Source organism: Vigna unguiculata, chromosome 6 (assembly GCF_004118075.2).
Source record: "Vigna unguiculata cultivar IT97K-499-35 chromosome 6, ASM411807v1, whole genome shotgun sequence".
NCBI lineage: Eukaryota > Viridiplantae > Streptophyta > Magnoliopsida > Fabales > Fabaceae > Vigna > Vigna unguiculata.
This window is the reverse complement of record NC_040284.1, coordinates 24,078,736-24,101,411: the sequence shown is the minus strand read 5'-3', so window position 1 is coordinate 24,101,411 and position 22,676 is coordinate 24,078,736. Positions and strand designations below refer to the sequence as shown.

The 22,676-nt window shown below is 30.7% G+C and overlaps 3 protein-coding genes and 1 long non-coding RNA gene across 5 annotated transcripts; 3 read left to right on the top strand and 1 right to left on the bottom strand.

Moving 5' to 3' along the window:
- The first annotated feature begins 1,439 nt into the window (after positions 1-1,439).
- On the top strand, positions 1,440-3,441 carry LOC114186546. Its single transcript, XR_003605111.1, has 3 exons — positions 1,440-1,598; positions 1,708-1,776; positions 3,162-3,441. It is a non-coding gene; the product is annotated as an uncharacterized LOC114186546 (long non-coding RNA).
- Positions 3,442-6,184: 2,743 nt separating this feature from the next.
- Positions 6,185-7,778, bottom strand: LOC114186968 (ammonium transporter 3 member 2-like). The gene is made up of 3 exons (XM_028075056.1): positions 7,191-7,778; positions 6,826-7,111; positions 6,185-6,747 (listed from the first exon to the last, which is right to left on the bottom strand). The coding sequence occupies exons 1-3, from the start codon at positions 7,776-7,778 to the stop codon at positions 6,185-6,187; spliced, it is 1,437 nt and encodes a 478-aa protein (XP_027930857.1).
- A 5,397-nt stretch (positions 7,779-13,175) lies between these two features.
- Positions 13,176-14,377, top strand: LOC114187439 (calmodulin-like protein 11). 2 transcript variants are annotated; one of them, XM_028075700.1, is made up of 4 exons: positions 13,176-13,391; positions 13,551-13,708; positions 13,808-13,888; positions 13,980-14,375. In XM_028075700.1, the coding sequence occupies exons 1-4, from the start codon at positions 13,316-13,318 to the stop codon at positions 14,112-14,114; spliced, it is 450 nt and encodes a 149-aa protein (XP_027931501.1). In that variant the 5' UTR covers positions 13,176-13,315; the 3' UTR covers positions 14,115-14,375. The 2 variants fall into 2 exon arrangements, with proteins under 2 accessions (XP_027931501.1, XP_027931502.1); XM_028075701.1 differs by having other exon boundaries at positions 13,332-13,391; positions 13,544-13,708; positions 13,980-14,377.
- Positions 14,378-18,013: 3,636 nt separating this feature from the next.
- Positions 18,014-20,352, top strand: LOC114187438 (probable aldo-keto reductase 1). The gene is made up of 7 exons (XM_028075699.1): positions 18,014-18,111; positions 18,200-18,370; positions 18,541-18,744; positions 18,832-19,004; positions 19,087-19,183; positions 19,334-19,487; positions 19,903-20,352. The coding sequence occupies exons 1-7, from the start codon at positions 18,058-18,060 to the stop codon at positions 20,088-20,090; spliced, it is 1,041 nt and encodes a 346-aa protein (XP_027931500.1). The 5' UTR covers positions 18,014-18,057; the 3' UTR covers positions 20,091-20,352.
- Positions 20,353-22,676: the final 2,324 nt, after the last annotated feature.

The following is a 22,676-nucleotide window of genomic DNA, read 5'->3' as shown; positions in this document are numbered from 1 at the left end:
TTTATTAAGTTTATTTGACATTTCAAGCGTGTTTCATAATAGTATTTGACTTAAAATTAAAGCAAAAATGTGTCAAACAGTATAAACAACTCAAATACAATCTTAAAATGCGTATGAAACATCAAATAAACCTAACAAAATTTGATTAAAAGGACTAAATTCACGTATTCCGAAAGATGAAGGATTAAATTGGTCCAAAGTTTCAAAATGGACTAATTCCAAAATTCACTGAAAGTTAAGGGACCAAAAACATATTTAACCCTAATATATTTAACCCTAATAAATAATAGATGCAGCAGTAACGTTAAAGAGAGTTAAGAAAATAAATATTAAACGTAAAACTCACTTGTTTAATATATATTATCATAATTAATACGTAATAAGTAAAAGGATAAAAACAATATAGAATTACTAAAAACGACGCGTGAAAAATAAAAGCGAATTCTACTTAAAAATTGATTTTTTAATAAATATATTAAATGTAGAGTCTAATTAAATTAAAATATAAGGAATAAGCGTGTATGAACTTAAGGATTGAACTAAAATTATGGATTTTGTTTTTTGAGACGTGAAGACTAAATTAATTAAAGTCGAAATCTTGATTCAGAAATGAAAAGAAATCAATATTGGTATTATTTAGTTAAAAGGTAGTTTTTTCTTATAGAGTCAAAATAATATTATTCAATTTGATTATAAATTTGGGAGTTCCATTCCACCAGTTATATGTGTTTCAACTGAACTAGAAAACACGCAAATATTTAATTTCTTAATTAAAACAGTGACATAAGAATCGTGTTTACTTGTCATAAGAAGACGTTTTGCAATATTCCGAAAAAAACAATCTGAATCAACTCATTACAAATACGCAATGACTATAAAGTTAAAGAAAACGTTGAATATACATTTGCAATTAACTATCATAAATATTCCGTTTTCCCGTACAATAAAGGGGTTGTAAGTGTAACTTACCTTTCTAGACGAATCCAACCCAAAATGACGTTATAAAATAGTGGTAATTTTTATATAAAACTTAAACACGGTCTTAGGTTTTTTTTTTTTTTTAAATTGATTCGTGATTGGAAGTGGAGTTTTATTTTGAAATTCATATTAATATTTAAAGGAAATTTTAATTATGTATATTATTAAAAAATTCTATAAGTAACATCATTTTTGTTCTTGTAATAAATAGAATCAAGTCTAAGTATAACTGTGAGTTATAATTATTAATTGATAAGATGAACCAAGATATAAGATATGCCGTTCAGGTTGTCATCATTCTAATTCCATAATAATTTAACATATACAAATCACACTTGATTTATTATGTAAGGCAAGGAAAATTATCAACCATATATCATGAACATTGTAAGGCCCATTAAAATCATTTTATTCTTTTTTGTCTTAAAGTAAAGGACTGCTCCTTGTAATTGGACCTAGGGTTGGCCCAAGTGATAAAACTAAACCCTAATATGTCCTAACACACTCATTCTCACTCTTCACATAATCAGTCGTCACTCCTTCTGCTTTGAGAGAGAGCTCTGCTAGGGTTCAGCCGCCTTTTCGCATCCAGTGAGCTCGAACCAGTTTTTCCGCTTCTCGTAAGTCTATTCCAACTCGTGCTCGTACTTCCTTCGGTGTTTCTTCATGTTTGTTTTCAGCTAGAATTCTGTAGTGAGCTTATCTTGTGATCTGCTCATTGTTTTCCAGTTCATAAGCATACCCCTAGAGCCGTGGTGTCCGTGGTTGCGATTGAGTTCTTGTACTAGCATATTCCAGGTAAGGAAAGCTAGAACCCCCTTGTATAGTGTGATTGTGATGTATGCCCTTTTAGTTTAATAATTTTCAAGTTTGATATACTCTCATGGATGTTTGGACTGGCTGGTTTTTCCTGTTTGGGATATGTTTATGTGTGTTGTAGGTGTGAATAGTGGCAAACACTGATAATCTCGCCCAAGCGAGCTTGCCTCGCCTAGGCGAGATGAGCAGAGGCTCGCCCAAGGCTTTCTGCGTGAGTTGTCGCTCAAGTGATCAAAACTCGAGCAGATGTCTCGCTTGGGCAAAGGGGATCTCGCCTAAGCGAGATTGCGCAGGGGCTACTGTCCTCGTTGTCGAGCTCTCGCCTAGGCGGAGAGGAGCTCGCCTGAGTGAGAGTCATTCTCGCTTGAGCGAGACCCTCCAGCCTGAGCGAGGAGCTGGGCAAGGATGTGTCCCGAGTTGTTGTTTTCTCTGTGCTTGGATGTTTAAAGTATGCTTATATGGGTTATTGTATGATGGCTTAATGGGAATGAGTATGCATGATTGGGAGGGGATTATTTATGGGGGATTGTGAGCTTGGCATGATTTCTATATGAGTTGTACATGAGAAGTTGGATACATATATATGTGCGTGTGGTCACAAATTTGGCATGAGCAATAATGGACCTTGATGGTTGGTAAATCAGTGGCATGGTATTGGTATGAGAGGAAGCATTTTACTCATGATTGATAATGACGAGTTGGTGTTGATTTAACCGTGAGAAATGAGGATTGGTTATGGATGTTGGTATGAAATTTTATGTGTAATGTATGTGTAAATTCTTGGTTGTTTATATATGTTGGTCTGTGTCAGTGCGTAATTCCTTGGGGTCTCTAGGTGAGACTTTCAGGGTCGCGCTTCAGTGGTCGAGACGTAATTCCATGACCCCTGTTAGTGGGTGTCCATGGTGGTGCCCCATCTATATGGTCTGGTAAAGATTCAAGGTAAGGTTGCATCCTGACACTCTAAGGAGTCAGTTAGTCTCACTTAGAGCGAACTGACTCCTGTGGTGAGAGTAGCAGGAGGCCTGAAATTCATTAAGGACTAACCTTGTGTGTGAGGGAAATTGATTCATTGTAACACTTAGATCGGGGGTGAGTAGAGGTATCCACCACAAGTGCAAGCATCCACTGAATCCGACCAGGCTATATGTATCCGGATGAGTCGAGTCTTAGTGTATTGATTGAAGGGTCATAACATGCTTGGGTGATAGATGTATATTGTATATGTGTATACTTAACTATGAAGGTACATTTGATTGCATGATACAAATAATGTTGGCTATAGCTTACCCTTTTCTTGTTGGTTGCTTTGTATGTTGTTCTTCTATCTTCGCGATGATCATCAATTTTATTGATGGGAGCAGATGCGAGAGGTAACCGTGGTCAACAAGGGAGAGACGAATCCGCTGCTTAGTCTTCTTGGGCTGAACCTTCTGTCCTTCTTGGGCTATCTTTAGGGCTACGACCCATGTACTTGTTCGCCTTTATATCTCTAGGATTCCAGTAAACGGTTTAACATGTTTCCTTTATATTTTTTGTGGCATCGCGGTGTGCCTTGGTTTGTAAGGCGTTATGTTTAAATTCTAGGACCGCATTGTTATATTATAATTGCGTGACGTTTCTTTAATTACGCGCATTAATTTAAATGAGACGTTACAAACATAGTTGTGAGTCAAAACTCGTGGGTCAATTCGGTCCACCACGAATTTAGATCGAGTTTGGTTGAATTTTTTTTACGTATATGTTAAATTTTGACTCGGTCCATCAAGAACCCGACTCACTCGAGTTAAACCATGGTGAGATAGATGGGCTCACCAACCCACCCATATATCAAGGGTCACACAATTATTTTGTATTTGGGTTGGGTTAGGTTGGGCTGTTTTCTTTTTTTTTTAGCCAACATATTAGGTTGACAAATTCAAATTTAATATTTTTTTGATTTTGATTTGTATTTAAGGTTGAACATTATTTTGGATTGTATTTAGATTGTATTTAAGTTTTTTTAGATTTTAATCACAATTATAATTTTTTTTAGACGAAAGAAGAAAAAATTGTATTTTTTTAATTAAGTAAGCCAATGAGCCGACCTGTTTAATCCACTAACTAGTATTGGACTGGATCGAGTTTAATTTTTTTTCACTCACTGATAAGTGAGTCGGGTTGAGTTGACTCACTAAGTAGCTAACTCATAAGGACCGGATCGAATTGGATAGCCCGTTTTGACAACTCTAATTATGACACTTTATTATTATAAAAGACATTTCACAACACTTGCCATTAGATATCTTTTAAAATGTATCAATATTTACTTCTTTAAAACTAGTAGTAGTAAAATGAACTTTTATTATTTAATACGATTTATTGCAATTATTTTCAAGAGTTATGTGTAAGATCATATTTTTTAAAAAATTATTAAACAAAATTATATACATTCATTTCTCGTACAATTTTCTAAAAATATTACACAAATAATATATAGGCTTAAATACCTTTTTCATCCCCATTTTCGTAGTGTTTGTTGCGGATGGTCCGCATTTTGACAGAATGTTTAAAATGGTCATCAATTTTACTGAATGTTTAAAATGTCCTCATTTTCGCAATTCGTGTTTTATTTGGTCATTTTTTGTAACGTCGTTTAAATCAGTAACAAAGCACTGTACATGTGGCACTGCTTGTATTACGTTGCATTGGGGTATGTTACGTGTACTGTACATATGGCTAATTAACGTTAACTTTTCAATTTGGGGGAAATTTTGCAATTAGGGCTTGAGTTGGATTGCAGTCGCGCTCTTCATCGTTGGAGGTGATTTCTTCATCTTCGTCTTTCTTGAGCTTGGATTTGCAGAGGAAACAGTTAATACTTGCCATTTCATCGTTGGGTTACAGTCGCGCTCTTCATCTCAATTTTCCAGTTAATCATCATCAACGAGGTAGGTGGGTTTAGGATTTTCTGGTTTGTGTTTGTTTCTGGGTTAGGGTTTTTGTAATTCTAGTTTAGGGTTTGTTTGTGCTTAGATTGTTGTGATGTTCTGCATGGTTTCTAAATTACAACACCTGTACAATACAGTATACAGTACACGTAACACATCCTAATGCAACGTAATACAAACAGTGCCACCTGTATAGTGCTCCATTGCTGATTTAAACGGAGTCACAAATAAAGACTAAATAAAACATGAATTGCGAGAATGAGGACCATTTTAAACATTTAGTACAAATGACAACTATTTTAAATATTCTGTCAAAATGAGGATCATCCACAACCAACACTACAAAAATGAGGACGAAAAAAATATTTAAATCTAGTATATATATATATATATATATATATATATATATATATATATAGTAAGATTTTGGTTTTTAGTTGAGAATTTGGTTTTCGAGGAGTCTGAATTGCATTTGTGATATTTGTTGCCTGAAAACTAGTCGAAATTTGGTTCCTAGAGAACCAAATTCTGAGCTGGTATTTTTTATTTAAAATTAGAAGGAAAAATAATGAAATAGGCAGTTTAATAAATACCATAAATGAAGGTCGGAATTCGGCTATCCAGAAACCGAATTCTAAGCTTAAAATAAAATCGTGCTAGATTGGTAAATTTAATTTACAGTATGCTATTTGTGTAATATTTTTGGAAAACAGTGCTAAAGTGAAAAAAAATCCACACACATCACATTTCGACTACATTAGTTTTTAGAGAATATATAGATATGTCAAGTTCAAGTTGTGAACTCGTCGTGATATTAGCCATAGTTTATTGATAACAACTTTAATCTCCCTTCCTCCCTTGAATTTTGCAACAATGCATGCGAGGGAAGAGAATCATGACTAACTCTCTTGCTTATGCCATATCGTTGTTCTCATCACAATATATGAATCAAGTAACCATATTTAGAAACAAGTTTAAATCTCCAACTCTTTATTGTTTGAGTGACGACTGTTTATTCGAACAATGAGAGTTTCAAACGAAAGAAAATTATTTTGACATTTATTTTGTGTAAACTTCAAGCTAAGGCTTGATTGATGAGTTTTATCACTTGAACAACCAATTAGACAATTTTAAGCGTGTAAAAATCTCACTCACTAGTTAAGCATATGATTAAAAACATTCCTTAAGTCTGATAGCGCTAAAATCCTTATAGCTAATTTAGTATGAAGTCAAGATCAGCTCAAAATGTTCTCTGCAACTACCAAGTCTCGTTCGATAACATCAAACGCGAATTTAAATAGGAAACACGAATTTTAGGGAGCTGGAAAATGAACCAAAACGGTAGGATTGAGTTTCAGATTGCACCAAAATTCAGGATTTAGAAAGACGATTGCGCCAAGACAACGTATTGAAACAAAACATGCATGAGTTATAATATTTTGTTTTTGTTGACTGACTCATACCATTTGAAGTTGACTCAATGGTCTTGGGTTTGTAACGAAGGAAAAGTCTTGAGTATCATAAACTTTGTTGTGCTTGAGGTTCTCAAACTTGGCAGGGTCAGCATTATTCAAAGCGAAAGCCTCTTCTCCATGCACTGCCTTGTCACCCATTTGAAGCGCATCGGTGTGAAGCCTGAGAGGCACCAAGGCCCCCACCACCAAGCAAATCAAGCTTGTCGTGACGAAGTTGAAGATGACGACGAAAACTATGGCTCCGACTTGGATCCCCATTTGTCTCAAACCCGCTCCAGTTGCACCGTTCTGGAGGCCATAAGCCAGGCCAATGTATTTTTCCCAATCGGGGACCATGTAGAAGAGACGGCAGAGTTTAGGCACGGCGAAGACGCCGGTGAGGATTCCGCCGAGAGCACCGGCGACGGCGTGGGTGTGGAACACCGCCATGGGGTCGTCGATTTGGTTCAAGAAAGGTACCTTGTTGTGGAGGATCATCATTGTGTACCAGGGAACGCTTCCTGAGATCAAACCCATCAAGATCGCCGCCCACCCCTGCACAACTCCTGTTTCACTTCACATATGTTGGTGGATGTTTCAAGAAAGAACAACATTAAAAGATGTCGGAAGAAAAATGCGTGTACCTGCAGCAGGTGTGATGCAAACGAGGCCGGTGATCATGCCTTGTATGGCGCCAAACACGGTGGGTTTACCGAAGTAGAAAGTGTCAAGTAGAACCCACACCATGATGCTAGCGGCGGCGCACACGTGTGTGTTAAGGACGGCCAGAGAGGCCACTGTGCCCACCACGAACGGACCACCACCATTGAACCCACTCCAACCCATCCAAACCAGGCCGGCGCCGGCAAGCCCTACGATCATGTTGTTTGACGGAAACCTTTCTCTCTCCTTTTCACATCTTGGACCCACCTATTCAACCACCCAAAAAGTTATGATTTTTAAAGAAAGTGAAAAATGGAGAAAGGTGAGTGATGAAATGAAGACCCACCCAATAAGCTGCAGTGTAACCGGCAACTCCAGCGGAGAGGTGAATGACATATCCACCGGAGAAATCAATGACTCCAAGCTTCGCCAACCACCCTTCGGGGCACCAGATGCTAAACGCAGTAACGGTGTACGAAAAAGTAACCCAAAGAGGAACGAACAACATCCACGCAAGGATGTTCATTCTCCCAAGTAACGCACCAGCTATGAGGATCAAAGTGATCGCCGCAAACATGCCCTGAAAAAACACCATGGTGGCGGTGGGAAAGAGCCCCAGAAACGCTTTCCCCAGAAGAAACTCCTGGTCCAGCGCCGCCCCTGGTTTCCCCAAGAAGAACACCATTTTCTCGCCGAATGACATGCGGAAACCCCACGCCACCCAGCAGAGAAGAACCGCGGCGAAGGCGTAGAAGGCCATGAAAGCGGAGTTAATGGCCCATGTTTTTTTGACGAGGCTTCCGTAGAGAATAACCAGCCCTGGAATGCTTTGTAGACCCACCACCGTCGCCGCCATTAACTGCCACGCATTGTCTCCTTTGTTTAACCATTCTGGGCTCGCTTCGTCTGGCAAAAGGTTCGGTGGAAACTCCATGGATGATCGATCCTTCGCAACGCCAAGCCTCTATTATACTCAAGTTATTTGTTGCAGGTTTTTTAGAATGAATCTGTTTGGGGGTGTATACGTAAACAATAATCTTATCGCTTTGTTGTTTTATTTGCTTGGATGAGATGAGAGTGTGATACATCATGAAGCCGGCTTTATGGAGGACAAGGAAAAATAATTTTTCTTTATTCATTCATTCATTGTTCATCGTATATACGTCGCGACGGCATGCAGTTCACGATCCTTAATTTTGAGAGTATGTACATCACAAATTTGTCGCAAATAATTGTATTTTAAACCGTATTTTTTTTAGAATCTCATTTTTCTTCAGAGAGTAGGATTAACTGAATGTAGTTTGAGAGAGGGAACAAAAGAACAGACTAAAGAAAGAGGAAGAGGACAAAAGGAATAAAGAGAGAGACCAAACGAAGATGAAATCAAATTTAAAAACTAAATAGGTTTCGGTTTTGGTTTAATATAAAATTTAAACTAAATTAAATTTATAGTGTTACATAGTTTGGTTTACATTTTTTTTTAGAATTTTTTTCTTTTTGTTAAATTGATAAATTGTTTTTAATAAAAATATTAAATAAAAAAATTATTACCTTTTTCATATTTATTATGATGTTCCTTATCTGCCAGAGAAATCATATAATATTATAGTTCTTTTAAAGGAACGTAATCTCATATATATATATATATATATATATATATATATATATATATATATATATATATATATATATATATATATATATATATATGCCACATATTTTTTTTGTTTTGCTACCACTCAAACCCTTATTACTTTAATGATGTCTTCGTTTGAGGGAAAGTTTTTTTGTGTTCTTTTAACAGGTTTAAAGAGAAATGCACATAGCTAATTTGCAGGATGCATGATGATTGTAGTCTTGCCACTTCTACGTTGATTTGAGTGAATTTAGTTGCTGGCATGATAATTTTACTTTCTATTCTCTTTTATGTGCATGGCATGGCTTGAGGAATTCGATCCCATATGTTGAGAGATTCATTCTTGAATTGGATATGGGATGAGGGATTCAATCTTCATATGCATAAAACAGATCTCTCGGATGGTTTGGTTCTGAATTTTTTATTTATTCAATTTTAGTGGTTAGAAACAATTATGAAAATAAATTTACTCTTATAAATATCAATTTATACTACTTATTAAATTAAAGACAAAATGATAATCTCACAAATAATTCTATTAAAACATATTTTTTAATCAATTACATCAATCAATTTTGCAATTAAACTTTTACAAAAATTATTTCTAAATTTATTCACAATCACCTTTAAACTCCTTAAAAAAAAAAGACATAATTCACTCTTAAATTCATTTAAACTCATCTACTCCCTCCCTTTCTGATATTCTCCCTCAAATAAACACAGTGTAAAAGTCATACTTATAAATTGAATACACGGTAAACTCTAAATTTTGTTTAATTACCTTTTAACTCTCCTACGTTTAAATATTTTTAATTGAGACTTTTTATTCTTTTTGTCAATTATGTATTTCAAATTTTATACTTTTCAATTCTATTTCTATTGTTTAATTTTTCCGTTAAGTTAATTCCGTGATACGAATGTTATTCTGTCTTGTCAATCATTTAGTTTATTTGTCTCCTTATATGTTAAGAAATATAAGATTTTGTAGTTAATACAAAAAATATATTCTGATTAATTAAAAATAGCAAGTTACTTTTTATTGTTTTAATTAAAAATGTCAACATAACATACTTTCTAATAGATTACATCTTAAGATGAAAAAAGATGTGAATGATAACAATAGCCACTTATTTGTCTTAACTGTAGTTTATTAGTCGATGAAAGTGATGTTATGAAAGTTGTCGTAGAGTTTGTTTACTTTGTTATTTAACATTTTTTAATGAAAATAAAAGTTACTTATTATTTTAAATTGAACGTAATATTATTTTATATTAATTATAAAAATTGTTCTAAATTGTGATTATTTGATTTTGGTGGGTCTTTGGTTTTGATGAAGTCACTATACCAAGCTATTATATTTGGTCAAGTTTTTATAAGGATTATAAAGCACCTCTTAAATACTCTATTTAATTTATCTTATTTTTTTTTATAAAAAAATAAAAATAAAATAATTATCATATCATCAATTAATAAAAAAAAATAATTAACACTAACTCAATTAAAGAAATATGAAAATTGAGTACTCAATAAAATAAAATAAAAAATTAATAAAAATTCAATTAAAAATATATTAGGAAATTGAAATTCAATTAAGTTTTATAAAGATCCAACTTATAATGTTAATACTAACAAGCCTCAACTCTTTAAACATATAATTCAAAATCGGAATTAGTAGTTTGTAATAACTTACATACTCCAACTCCTCAATTTTAAAATTCTAACTTGTAAGTTTATCATCCAATAACAGAGAATATCTTATAACGATATTATCTTACAAGATTTAATATTAAACGATTGTTTGATTTAGCGATGGAGAAGTCAATAGATATTTCACATAATTCTTTTTCTAAAATATTGTTTTTTTTAGTTTAATGATTTCTTAATTAACTGTGGTTTTTCCTTTTTAAATGTTCTTACATTAAACGGTTTCTTAATTATTTCGCATTCTTTTTTCTAAAATATTTCACATGTGAATGTACTAAAATTTATTTCTCAATCTTTTATTTTTTCCTTTTTGTTCTACTTTTCATGACTTTAATTTTCATTCTTCAACCGTTGTGACTCCTTTCTTGAAATCCAAAAGCATACAATAAACATATGAAAAATACATGTTCACCATAAAAAGTTAAATTTATTAAACTATTAAAAAATAACCTTGTATATTTTGTTTATGGATAATATTATAAAATAGATTTTTGACAATTTATGTTATATTTTTTTATGCATATAACATGCTAATATATAAAATAATTAAAAAAATCAAAATTATTAATGGATTTATTTGAACTAAGAATACCATAAATCATTAATTTTAATTTTTTTATAATAAGTTTGTAAGTCAAATAAATTGATGGAATAAAGACCAAACTTTTAATAAAAGATCTATAGACAATTAAGATGGTCTTTTCTATAACATGTGTATGTGATCCAATTCCCGGTAAAGACGCTATTCAATTACTGAATAAAAATCAAAGTCAATTATTAGAATCATAATTATATCAATGAAAACCTATTTCTAGCCATAAACATTATTAAACAGAGTTTTTTAGAATTATTTACGAAAAAATAGGATAGATTAGAACAGTCAATAAGTAGTATTTTAATATAGCTATGAATATTGATTGATAACAGATGTATTTACGTTTAAAACTTTTAAAAGAATAACAATAAACAAAAATATTATAATGTATACGAAATAAAAAACATTACCATGCAATATAAATAAACCCTACAATTTTATATCTGGTATTAACATGTAGTATAGCAAGATTCCTTTCAATTAATAAAATACATTATAAACATAATTGATATGAACTAATGCATTTTAATAAAACTCTAATTTTAAATTTATTAAAGCATGAATAAAATAGAGGACAAAATATGTTTTCCAAAGTTTGACTAAAAAGATTTGGCCAAAAAAGTAAGAAATCTGATTTTGAAAAAGGTAGTAGCGTATACTAGCCGGTGAAGCAGAGTCCAAACGACACCGTATGTCTTCAAATCTGTGGCCCAAACTAAACTTATAGAATGCGCCAACCACCAAATTCGCCACTGTTTCAGGACTTATTTTCCCCTTCTCAATGACTCTTCACAACTAAACTTGTACATTGCTCTTATTTGTTTTTTCTCCTGCTTAAATAATAATAATATAAACTTATAATTTAAATTTTCCGATTAAAGTGGAGTTGTTAAAAATATCTAAGTAACTCATTTTATAAAAATAGTTTATTCTTAAGGAGTGTGCCATTAACTCAAGATATAAAATATAAAGAATATATAGCTAGATGAAAATAATGAAAAATAGGAAATTAATGTTTTCCTTTATTTGTAAAGATTTTTATGTGCATATGCTTTTGAAGCAATCCCACAAAGATTATATATATATATATATATATATATATATATATATATATATATATATATATATATATATATATATATATTAAAACATGTTTTTATGTAGTTTTTTTAGGATTAAACATATTTTTAGTTTCTAAATTTGTTAGAAGTAGAGTTTAAACCCAACTCAACGCACAAAACCGGTTTGTAAGGTGAAGTTTGCATCCTACTTATATATTATGAAATGATCTTATCTCTAATCGATGTAAGATTTTCAACAAAATTTGAACGTAAAATTAAAACTTGTATTTGTTCCAATTGCTTTTTAAACTTAAGAAAAATGAATAAATATAGTCATTATAATCCAAAGGCATGAACTTGTTTTGATGTGTTAAATAGCGTTTTGATTGATGTTTGAGTTGTTTATACCATTTGAGACGTTTAAATTCTCAAAGTTAGTTTGAAACATCGTCTAATATAATAAAAAGTTGATGTTATTGAGTTAAAATGACTCTATTTTTTATATTTAAAAATTAAAATATATCAAAGTTTTTTGAAGTAATAAATTTTAATTTTATGCTTTGGAACTAAAAATATATTTAATATTTTTTTATTAGATATGTTTATCTATTTGTTATTTGTTATGTTCTTGCCCTTGGAATATGGGATAGATTTTTTTGTAGGACTTATATTTTTCCTCTTTCCCCCCTTTCGGTCAACTTCTGTGTTAATTTCCAAACGCTACAACTCAGATTTCTCCACTTTAATTTCATTATACTTTTTTCTGGACTATATTACCTCATTTGTTTTGAAGTTTGAAAATTAATTAATTGATGGTTACATTAATTTTTATTTTATTTATACTTTTTTATATATTGAAGCTCTTGTCTAACATGCTTTAAAATTTTGAATATAGTCTCTTTTGCTCTAATTATATTTTACAATACACAACATTTATTCATAAAATATAATTGCATGTGCCGTACGTTCTATACATATACAGTGTGTGTAAAAGAAGTTCAACGCTTATGCATGGCAGGTATAATTAAAATAATTTAATTGTTGTTTTCAAACCTAAGTACATTCCTGACCTTGTTTCGTACGAAAACCAAACACCTAATTTCACTAATTCGCCAAATTGAATAGTCAAGTACAAATACCTAGACTCTAGTTAGTCAAAACGACCACGTATTCAGTTCAGTCATTGAATTTATATATAAACACTATTATATACTCTATTTCGTTTTCACACTATTTTTTATATTTCTATTATGTGTGTATATATATGTATATATTATTTCTCTATTTTTTTTATTATGTTTACTCACACAACTAAAAAATAAGGTAGAAAGTTCATAGAATCTTCGTCGAGAATAAATAATTGAAAGAGTATATATATGGCATAGTGCTCTCTCGTCTCTGCATAAAATGAGTTTGTATTGTGGTGAAAGTTAGTTAGAAAATACCGTATTTGTGTATCATTGTAGAGAGTGAGCATGAAGGAGGCGTTGAGGGAAGAACAAATTGGAGAGTTTTTGGAAGCCTTTTGTCTCTTTGACAAAGATGGAGATGGTACGTATGTGTTTCTTCACCTCTTTTTTCGCGTTCTTGAGATCTCGCTTCCGTTTTCTTTTGATTGTTGAATTTCTCCCTTAATTTTCTCAATCACATGCTTGATTGCATTTCTGTTCCGTTAATATGTTCTAAATATTCATATATTGGAGAAAAAAGGCTGCATAAACATCGAAGAATTAGGCACTGCGATTCGATCACTGGATGAGAATCCAACGCTGGAGGAGTTGCAAATCATGATGAGTGAAGTGGATACAGACGGCAACGGAACCATAGAATTCGGGGAATTCTTGAATCTCATGGCCAGAAAAATGAAGGTGTGCGTCAAATCGAATCGCATGTTCATTAATTTTTGTTCTACTTTATTTTCATATACTGTAGTAGATCATGACGCTTGTATTGTACGGAAAATTAAGGAAAGTGAAGCAGAAGAGGAACTGAAGGAAGCTTTTAGAGTGTTTGACAAAGATCAAGATGGTTATATATCGGCCAGTGAGGTTAAATTTGTTGATTAGTGAGAGATTATGAGTGTTAATTGAGTTTTGTTTTGAATAAAAAGGGTTAATGTGTATACGTGTGTGGGTGCAGTTGAGGTCCGTAATGAGGACAATTGGAGAGAAGGTGACTGATGAAGAAGTGGCACAGATGGTGAAAGAGGCTGATTTAGATGGTGACGGTCTCGTTGATTATGAGGAGTTTGTGAGAATGATGTTGGCTGCATAATCACATCAATGAAAAATATAGAAAAATTAGATATATTTTTATGTTTGGTTAGTATTAATTCCTGACACTAAATGCACTTATTTCATTTTGTGTTGCATGCCTAATAAGTTATCTTGTTGACAAAAAGAGGACAGTAACAGAATTGACAGGATGAAAATTTCTGAACGTGGAACTCTAAAGTCATCCTAAACGTGCCACGCAAAATTGAGGTGAAAATTTCTCGTTTTTATTCAACAATAAGATCCTGGATTTCAACTTATGAAACATGCTTTGACATTTTGATATTTTTTTTGATTTATGATTATATATTGTGCTTTTCATTTATTGGTTAAAGAAAATTTTTAGATGAAAAAAAAATTGACACGTTAAAAATCACGATTCTATATTGTAAAAATGAAAAAAAAAATAAAAAACTGACCATCATTTATATAAAAAAAAAGATTCATTAATTTTTTTCTCTTAAGATTTTAAATTTAAAATAATATAAATTTGACTTAAGTCTTATCAATATTCCGTCTTTCCAATGAGTTTACACACCTTCCTTGATATTACAATAATATTGTGTGTATTATTACTTTTTATTAATTATGCATTTATTAACTTGTTTTTTTTTTCATTATAATTTAAGTTTAAGAATGTATTTGGAGATATTTTCATCCATTAATTAAGTTTAAGGAAAACAAATCTTTCAATATAGTATAGAAGCAAAGAACTTAACATAATAGAAAAATACAACGAGGAAATAAGTCATATAAATATATAAAGAAGTATATTCAAGATTATATGTGACAACCATTTCTTTTAGTTATTACAGAAATATTAGTGGATAAGTGTGAAAATATTTTCAAAATTAATTGATTCAACATTAAACTACTATTAATAAAACTGTTATAATAGTGTAACAACAATATTAAAATATGATATTATATTTTAATATTACTATTACAAAATAATAAATAAAAAATATTTTTTAGGTTCTGAGCATTTAAAATACATATAAAAATTCAAATTAAATATATCATGATACTTGAATCGAATTTTCAATAATATAAATCAATCTTCATCTATCTTTCGTAAATTTTAACTAAAATGCGTATGATTAATGTAGATTTATTAAAATAAATGATATTCAATTCCGACATAATACATTTATTTTCCATGAAGTTACTTTTTATTGTTGCCATTAACACAACGTAGTTATAAATTAATTAGTTTTCTTAATCCACTAATTTCAAATTAGTTGCTTTTAACTAGTAAACCTACTGCATGGGAACATGACACTACGTAAAATAAATCTTAACTGCTAAATGAATTCTATTTTGTTAACCTAAAAAGTTAATTTAAATCACGGATGAAGAATAAAAAGAAATGCATAAAGGTACCAAGTTACACAATTCAAAATTATGTAGCAAGAGAATAGTTACATTATTTAAAAAGAAGTACATATTTAAATCATTAAACTCTTTTTGAGAAATACAAATTTAAAGTTAGCCACATTTGACATCCTGTATATGTACTCAATCAATCTTATATTGTCTATTCTCTTGTAAAGTCTTAATACATAAAACATAGATACAAGAAAACATAATCAGTAACCTGTTTTTGTAGATTTGAAGCATCTCACTTAAAGAGATTAATTCTAAAGTTTATACAAAATCTGAAATAACAAAGGTAAAGAAATAATATATGTGAATATAAAAAGGCGATAATACACAAAAATCTATTTTTTCTAACGAAATACCTACAAAAAACCAATAAAAATAGTCTTTTTATTTTAACATATATAAGATAATTTAGAACGAATTAACTATATAAAAGTGAAAATATTACTTTTTTATTAGATGTTATAAATGTGTAAACATATTGAAAGGTATAGGTATAAATTTTTTCAATAGGAAAAAAAAAAGGGTTAAATATGATTTTGGTCCCTCAAGTTTGAGCGAAATTTGGGTTTAGTCCCTCATCAAAACTTTTGACCAATTTAGTCTTTCATCTTCCAAAATGTGTGAATTTAGTCCTTTTAACCAAATTTTGTTAAGTTTATCTGACATTTCAAGCGCATTTCATGATAGTATTTAAATTATTTATACTGTTTGACACATTTTTGCTTCAATGTTAACTTAAATACTATCATGAAATGCGCTTGAAACATGAGATAAACTTAACAAAATTTGGTTAAAAGGACTAAATTTACGCATTTTGAAAGATGAAGGACTAAATTTGTCAAAAGTTTTGATGAGGGACTAATTCCAAATTTCGCTGAAACTTGAGGGACCAAAAACATATTTAACCCAAAAAAAAAAGGAAATGGTGAAGAAACTTTCATTTAGGGTTGCCAATATGAAGCACAAAGAATTCAAGAAGTGACTTATCACGGACAACAAAGAGCAACAAGAATATGCATAAGAATTTCTCTCTTTCAGCAACTACGCGACATAGGAGTGTTTGTTTGGTCTTCATTTCACACACCATGATTTTTTTTTTTCTCCCCACGTTACGCAGATAGGGTTTGCTTTGTGGAGACATGAAAAATTTTCCTTTAAGTCGAATACCTTGTAACCTTCCTTATCCACTACGAAAACAAAATAATTATAATAATTTAAATAAAAAATGAATTCTTATTAATATTAGCAGTGAACACACATATGTTATGCCACTTTATAGTAACAAAAAATAATAAATTTTAATTATAAAAATAAATATAATTTTTTTTACAATTTGATTATAAATAGTTTTATTTATTTGGTTAAATTTTAAATTAAGAATAATTAAATTTAAAAAAGAATGTCATTTGAAGGATGAAGTTGAAATAAAATGTGAACAGAGTATAGATAAATAAACTTTAATAAATATTCAGCAATTCCACATTCTAATAAAAAAAATGAAAAACTCCAATTTTTACATTTTAAATAAAATTTAAAATTATTTAATTTCAAACAATTTAAGTAATCTTATAAAATTTCATAATTTTTAAATTTTTTTTATTCAATCAACATATTTTACCTAAAGTATTTATTTATTTTTTTATAAAATTAAATTACCCTTTAAATTTTTCTGTGAAAGAATCACCAAGAATATATATATATATATATATATATATATATATATATATATATATATATATTACACTTCAAGTAAAAAATCACCAAGAATATGTTCTTAACCTCGAGAATATTTAAATCAATTCACATAGTAGCGTACTATTTTTTTTTTTCTCAGTGAAAGTACCGCGCTGAATATCGTAGTCTTTTTGTAGTGCTAGATTTGAACACTTAACAAAATAATCAATTAATTCATCTTTTTAATTGATTATATGCATTTTCAAAAGCCGGTGCAAAAGCAATAAATTATCATTGTGTGTGAAATCAATATGATTCAAAAAATACTTTCTCTAACGTCAATTATCTAAAAATTAATCTTACAAATATTTTAACTAGTCGAACTTGTAATAAAGTTGCAAAGATATAATTAACAAACAGAAAAAAGTGGAAAAGCAAAATCAAATTACTCTTCTAATTGCTTGTCTTGTATGTTAAGATATGACTGGTAAAGTGATTAAATCAACGTTAGTGACATATTCAATGACGATGTTAATACGTTCAGATAACTATTGTTGTAATTATAAAAGTAGCTAAATCGATTGATATTTTAAATATCATTTTAATATATTTTAAAACATTAAAATTAATAATAATTAGTGTATTACTAAGATATAATAGAAAAATAACCAAAAAACACGTAAAGCAGAATTTACTGCAACAAAAGAAATAAAAAAGTTGACTTTAATTACTGTAACAGAATTCAATTCCCTCCAAATAGTTCAAATAGTTGACCCACTTGCACTCTCTATATCTCTATATATATATATGTCAAAGTTCAAACGTAGTTTATAGCAACAAACTCATCAAGATCAACACCAAAGGCATTGCAGCGAACTCATCAAATGGCGCAGAGTGTGAAAATTCCTCGTGTGAAACTCGGAACTCAAGGCCTTGAGGTATTAAATGTTCTTAATTTTTCTCTTTTTTATGATTCAATTTCATTACTTTGCAAGCATGTTCTTTATTTTCTCATTTTCTGAACAGGTTTCGAAGTTGGGATACGGTTGTATGGGTCTCACTGGAGCTTACAATGATCCACTTCGCGAAGATGAAGGCATATCTGTTATCAAACATGCATTCGATCAAGGAATCACTTTTTTTGACACTGCTGATATTTATGGGGTCGACCATGCTAACGAGATTTTGGTCGGAAAGGTATCAAAATGTGTTCCCTCCTCTTCCTTATCCCTTTAAACATGTTTGATACCTGTTTGACAAAAAAACCCATCATTTTCTACTGCAAAAATGCGTTTTCTTTTTCTAAAGGGTCAGTGGAATCGCTTTGTCATGATGGTTAACTATTTTTTTTTATTCTGCTTGACTAGGCTCTGAAGCAGCTACCAAGAGAAAAGATCCAAATAGCTACTAAATTTGGCATAACAAAGATCGATTCTTCTGGAATGTCTGTTAAGGGCACACCAGAGTATGTGCGGTCATGCTGTGAAGGCAGCTTGGAACGTCTGGGTGTTGAGTACATTGATCTCTATTATCAGCACAGAGTGGACTTGTCAGTACCTATAGAAGATACAGTTAAGGATTTGTTCCTCTAAATCTATATATCAATAGTTTTTAGTACATATTATATCAATGGTTTTGTAATGGTAATAATATTACAGGTAGGTGAACTCAAGAAACTGGTGGAAGAGGGGAAAGTGAGGTATATTGGATTATCTGAAGCAAGTCCAGATACTATAAGGAGAGCACATGCTGTTCATCCCATCACTGCTGTTCAAATGGAGTGGTCCCTCTGGACTCGTGACATTGAGGAAGAGATTGTTCCTCTCTGCAGGTAAGTTCAACTTCTACTCCATTAGTAACATACACACCAGCAGTTACGTGAAAAAGTGATCAAAAGAATGTGTTTGATACAGGGAGCTTGGCATTGGAATTGTACCATACAGCCCTCTTGGTCGAGGTTTTTTTGGTGGCAAAGGAGTTCTGGAAACTGTTTCAACTGTTAGCTCACTGGTATAATAATTATCAATATTCTTCATCTTTGATTATGTGTTCATCAAAACGCAACAAAAGCAGTGATTTTCCACATCAAAAAGACTTCACTTAAAAGGAAGATTTTAAGATGAATCTCGGTGTATGATAAATATTTGTTTCACTTATCAGATGAGACATCCACGCTTCCAAACTGAGAACCTGGACAAGAACAAAAGATTGTATGAGAAAATAGAAGAACTTGCTGCGAAACACCACTGCACTCCTTCACAGTTGGCATTGGCATGGATGCTCCACCAAGGCAATGATGTTGCGCCTATTCCTGGTGAGTGACTAAATATATTTTTCTGTTTTAAATAAATAGATTGATAAAGTATTTTAACTAACACACTTACTACTCCTATTAACTAGAAACCTCAGCATGGATTATGAGTCTTGCACCCTCAATCTGGCAACCTAGTATCCACTGCATATGTTTGTTAATTCACCTGTGCAATGTTAACACAACAAATTAAACACATATGTACTTTTCTCCTGGTGAACATCTGCAATAAACTCATGCATTTAGTATGTTTTTGTTTTGAGTGTGCAATTATTGGGTACGTCTAAACACATTGGAAAAGTTTTTATATACAATTTCTTATTACATATGAAATGTCATCAATCAACCATCTTAAATGTTGTTATCCATAAGTGTACACTGAATTAATTATTTGTCTGAATTTGTTTGGAGCGAACAGGCACTACTAAGATTAAGAACCTGGATCAAAACATTGGTGGGGTATCATTGAAATTAGCAGAAAGTGAGTTGAGAGAAATTTCTGAGGCAGTTCCCATTGAAGGCGTAGCAGGGAATCGACACTACTATGGATTAGCTAGTTTTGCATGGACTATTGCTAATACACCTCCAAAAGATCCCAGGGTCTAAACTTATATCACTCAAAATCCTTTTCAGTGGAACTATGCACTATGAGCACGAGTTAACTGATGTTTGTCATCGTATGTAAAATCCATAGTATCAGTATTTGAATATGCGTGTTGAATTTAATAAATCCAATTCACCTATGGCCTCTCCATGATTGAAATATTTGGTGGGTTCAGGTTTGTAGTTTGCTGTACTAGTTTGTGATGTAACAAAAACAATGAATAATGCAATATTATACACCTTGAGGTGAGTCTTTGCTCATTAATTATGTTTTAGGTATCCATATCTGTACTTGAGTTTTTCTGTCTGTCTTGCAAGAGACGTTAATTACTGGATATTGGGTGGTTCATTGTGCTTTTGCTCCTGTAACTGGTACAATTGGGTTTGGCTTTCTTTTTTTTTTCCTCTGGCCAGCTTTTATTCGGGAAAAGTTGGTATTTTGAGAACACTTTTTTTTTTTTTTAGGAAAATGATTTTTTAACTATTAAATTTTGACAACTTTCTTTATAAATTTAGGTGGCATCTTCTAAATGGTTTTCAATTTCTCCATTTTCTCATTCTCAATATTCCAAAACCATTTAGAAGATGACACATCATGTTGTAAGGGAAAGTTGTCAAAATTTAATAGTCAAAATATCATTATCTTTTTTTTATTATCATTTAATATTATTTTTCATTATTATTTATTTTCTTTTTCTTTTTAAATATAAAAGTTAATTTTTATTAAAATTATTTTACCTTTATAAACATTATCAAATAGTTATCAAATGTCTCAAAAAGAACTTTTTTCTAATTATAATACAAACTTGTCATGTTGTTCTAGATTAGTAAAATGAGATTTGCCAACAGCATAATACTAACAAATATTTGAAGAGAAACATAAGAAATAGATAGTTGAAATATATATATATATATATATATATATATATATATATATATATATATATATATATATATATATATATATATATATATATATATATATATATATATATATATATATATATATCAACTTTATGATAGTTCGGCGAATCATAAGTTGAATTTGTGTGATGTGAATGTTTGATATCACTTTTAACACATATTTGATAAATTTGTTCGTACATTAATTTTGCTACATATCATTAAAACATTAATTCATCTTTTATTTTTATGTTAGACATTGTAATTCTGCCATGACCGTGTTTAAACATTGAAACATGTGATTGTGTAGGTTTTGGAGCTAAAGAGAGTTAGTAATTTTTTCAGGTGTTATTTGTTGTCCTCAGGACTTTATATGTATACATGGTTTAATGTTTTATTTTGTTATGTACATATTTTGAAAATTAAAATTTTAATTTTTATACTGAACATAGATGATGTATGGTTTTGGGGTGTTAAGTGTTACGTAGCCTAAACTCTAAATCCTATAATGTTGATATATGATATTATTGTTCAGAAGGTGAGTTGAAATTTTTGAATAAAAATGAGTAAGATAATTATGTACAAAGAACTAATAATCCTATTTGACTTAAGGTTTTTGATTCAAAACAGTATCTTAATTTTTTATATGTAGTTAGTTGTTCGGTTTTTTTGTAAAAAGGGGTCACTTGGACCAAAAATTTGTAAAAATGGGTCCGTTGAATTTTTTTTTTGCAAAATAGGGTCAAGTCGTCGCGGTGGAGGACGACATTAAAGGTGAAGTCGTCCTCCACCGTGCCGGTTTCTTTTTTTTTTTTTCAAAAAGTGAAACCGTGCTCTGAGAAGCCGGTTTCTATATATTTTGAAAGTGAAGTCGTCCTTGGGCCTGACGACTTCACTTTTTGGTTTTTTTTTTTTTTTTACACATTCAGCTTTATATATATATATATATATATATATATATATATATAATTATATATTATTTAGTTTTTTTTAAATATTTGTTTACAGTAGAGAAATAAAGTGACATCTTCAATGACGATTTTTTCGCCAGTTTCTTCTGATTTGGTCAAAACGTTCTCTACTTCTTCGTTTGATTTTACAAATTTAGTATTTTATTAAATGATACTTGATAGTTAGTAGACTAACTAAACCATAAATAAAATAAACATTAACAAATTAAATATTCAAATATTATTATCGAAGGATTTTTTAATATTTTTTTAATTTGTATCATTTTATCTTCTTAATTTTGTATTAAGGTTTAACGATTAAGTATTTTAGAATTTTTTTAAAACTATTTTTCATATTTTTACTTAAACAAATATTTAAAAAAAACTAAATAATATATAATTAAATATATATATATATATAAAGCTGAATGTGTAAAAAAAAAAAAAAAAAAAAACAAAAAGTGAAGTCGTCAGGCCGACGACTTCACTTTTAAAATATATAGAAACCGACTTCCGAGAGCACGGTTTCGCTTTTTGGAAGAAAAAAAAAAGAAACTAGCACGGTGGAGGACGATTTCACCTTTAATGTCGTCCTCTGCCACGATGACTTAACCCTATTTTGCAAAAAAAAAAATCAAACGACCCTTTTTTACAAATTCTTGGTCAAAGTAACTCCTTTTTACAAAAAAGCCTAGTTGTTCCCGATTCAATGGTAATAAATTTATATGATATCTTT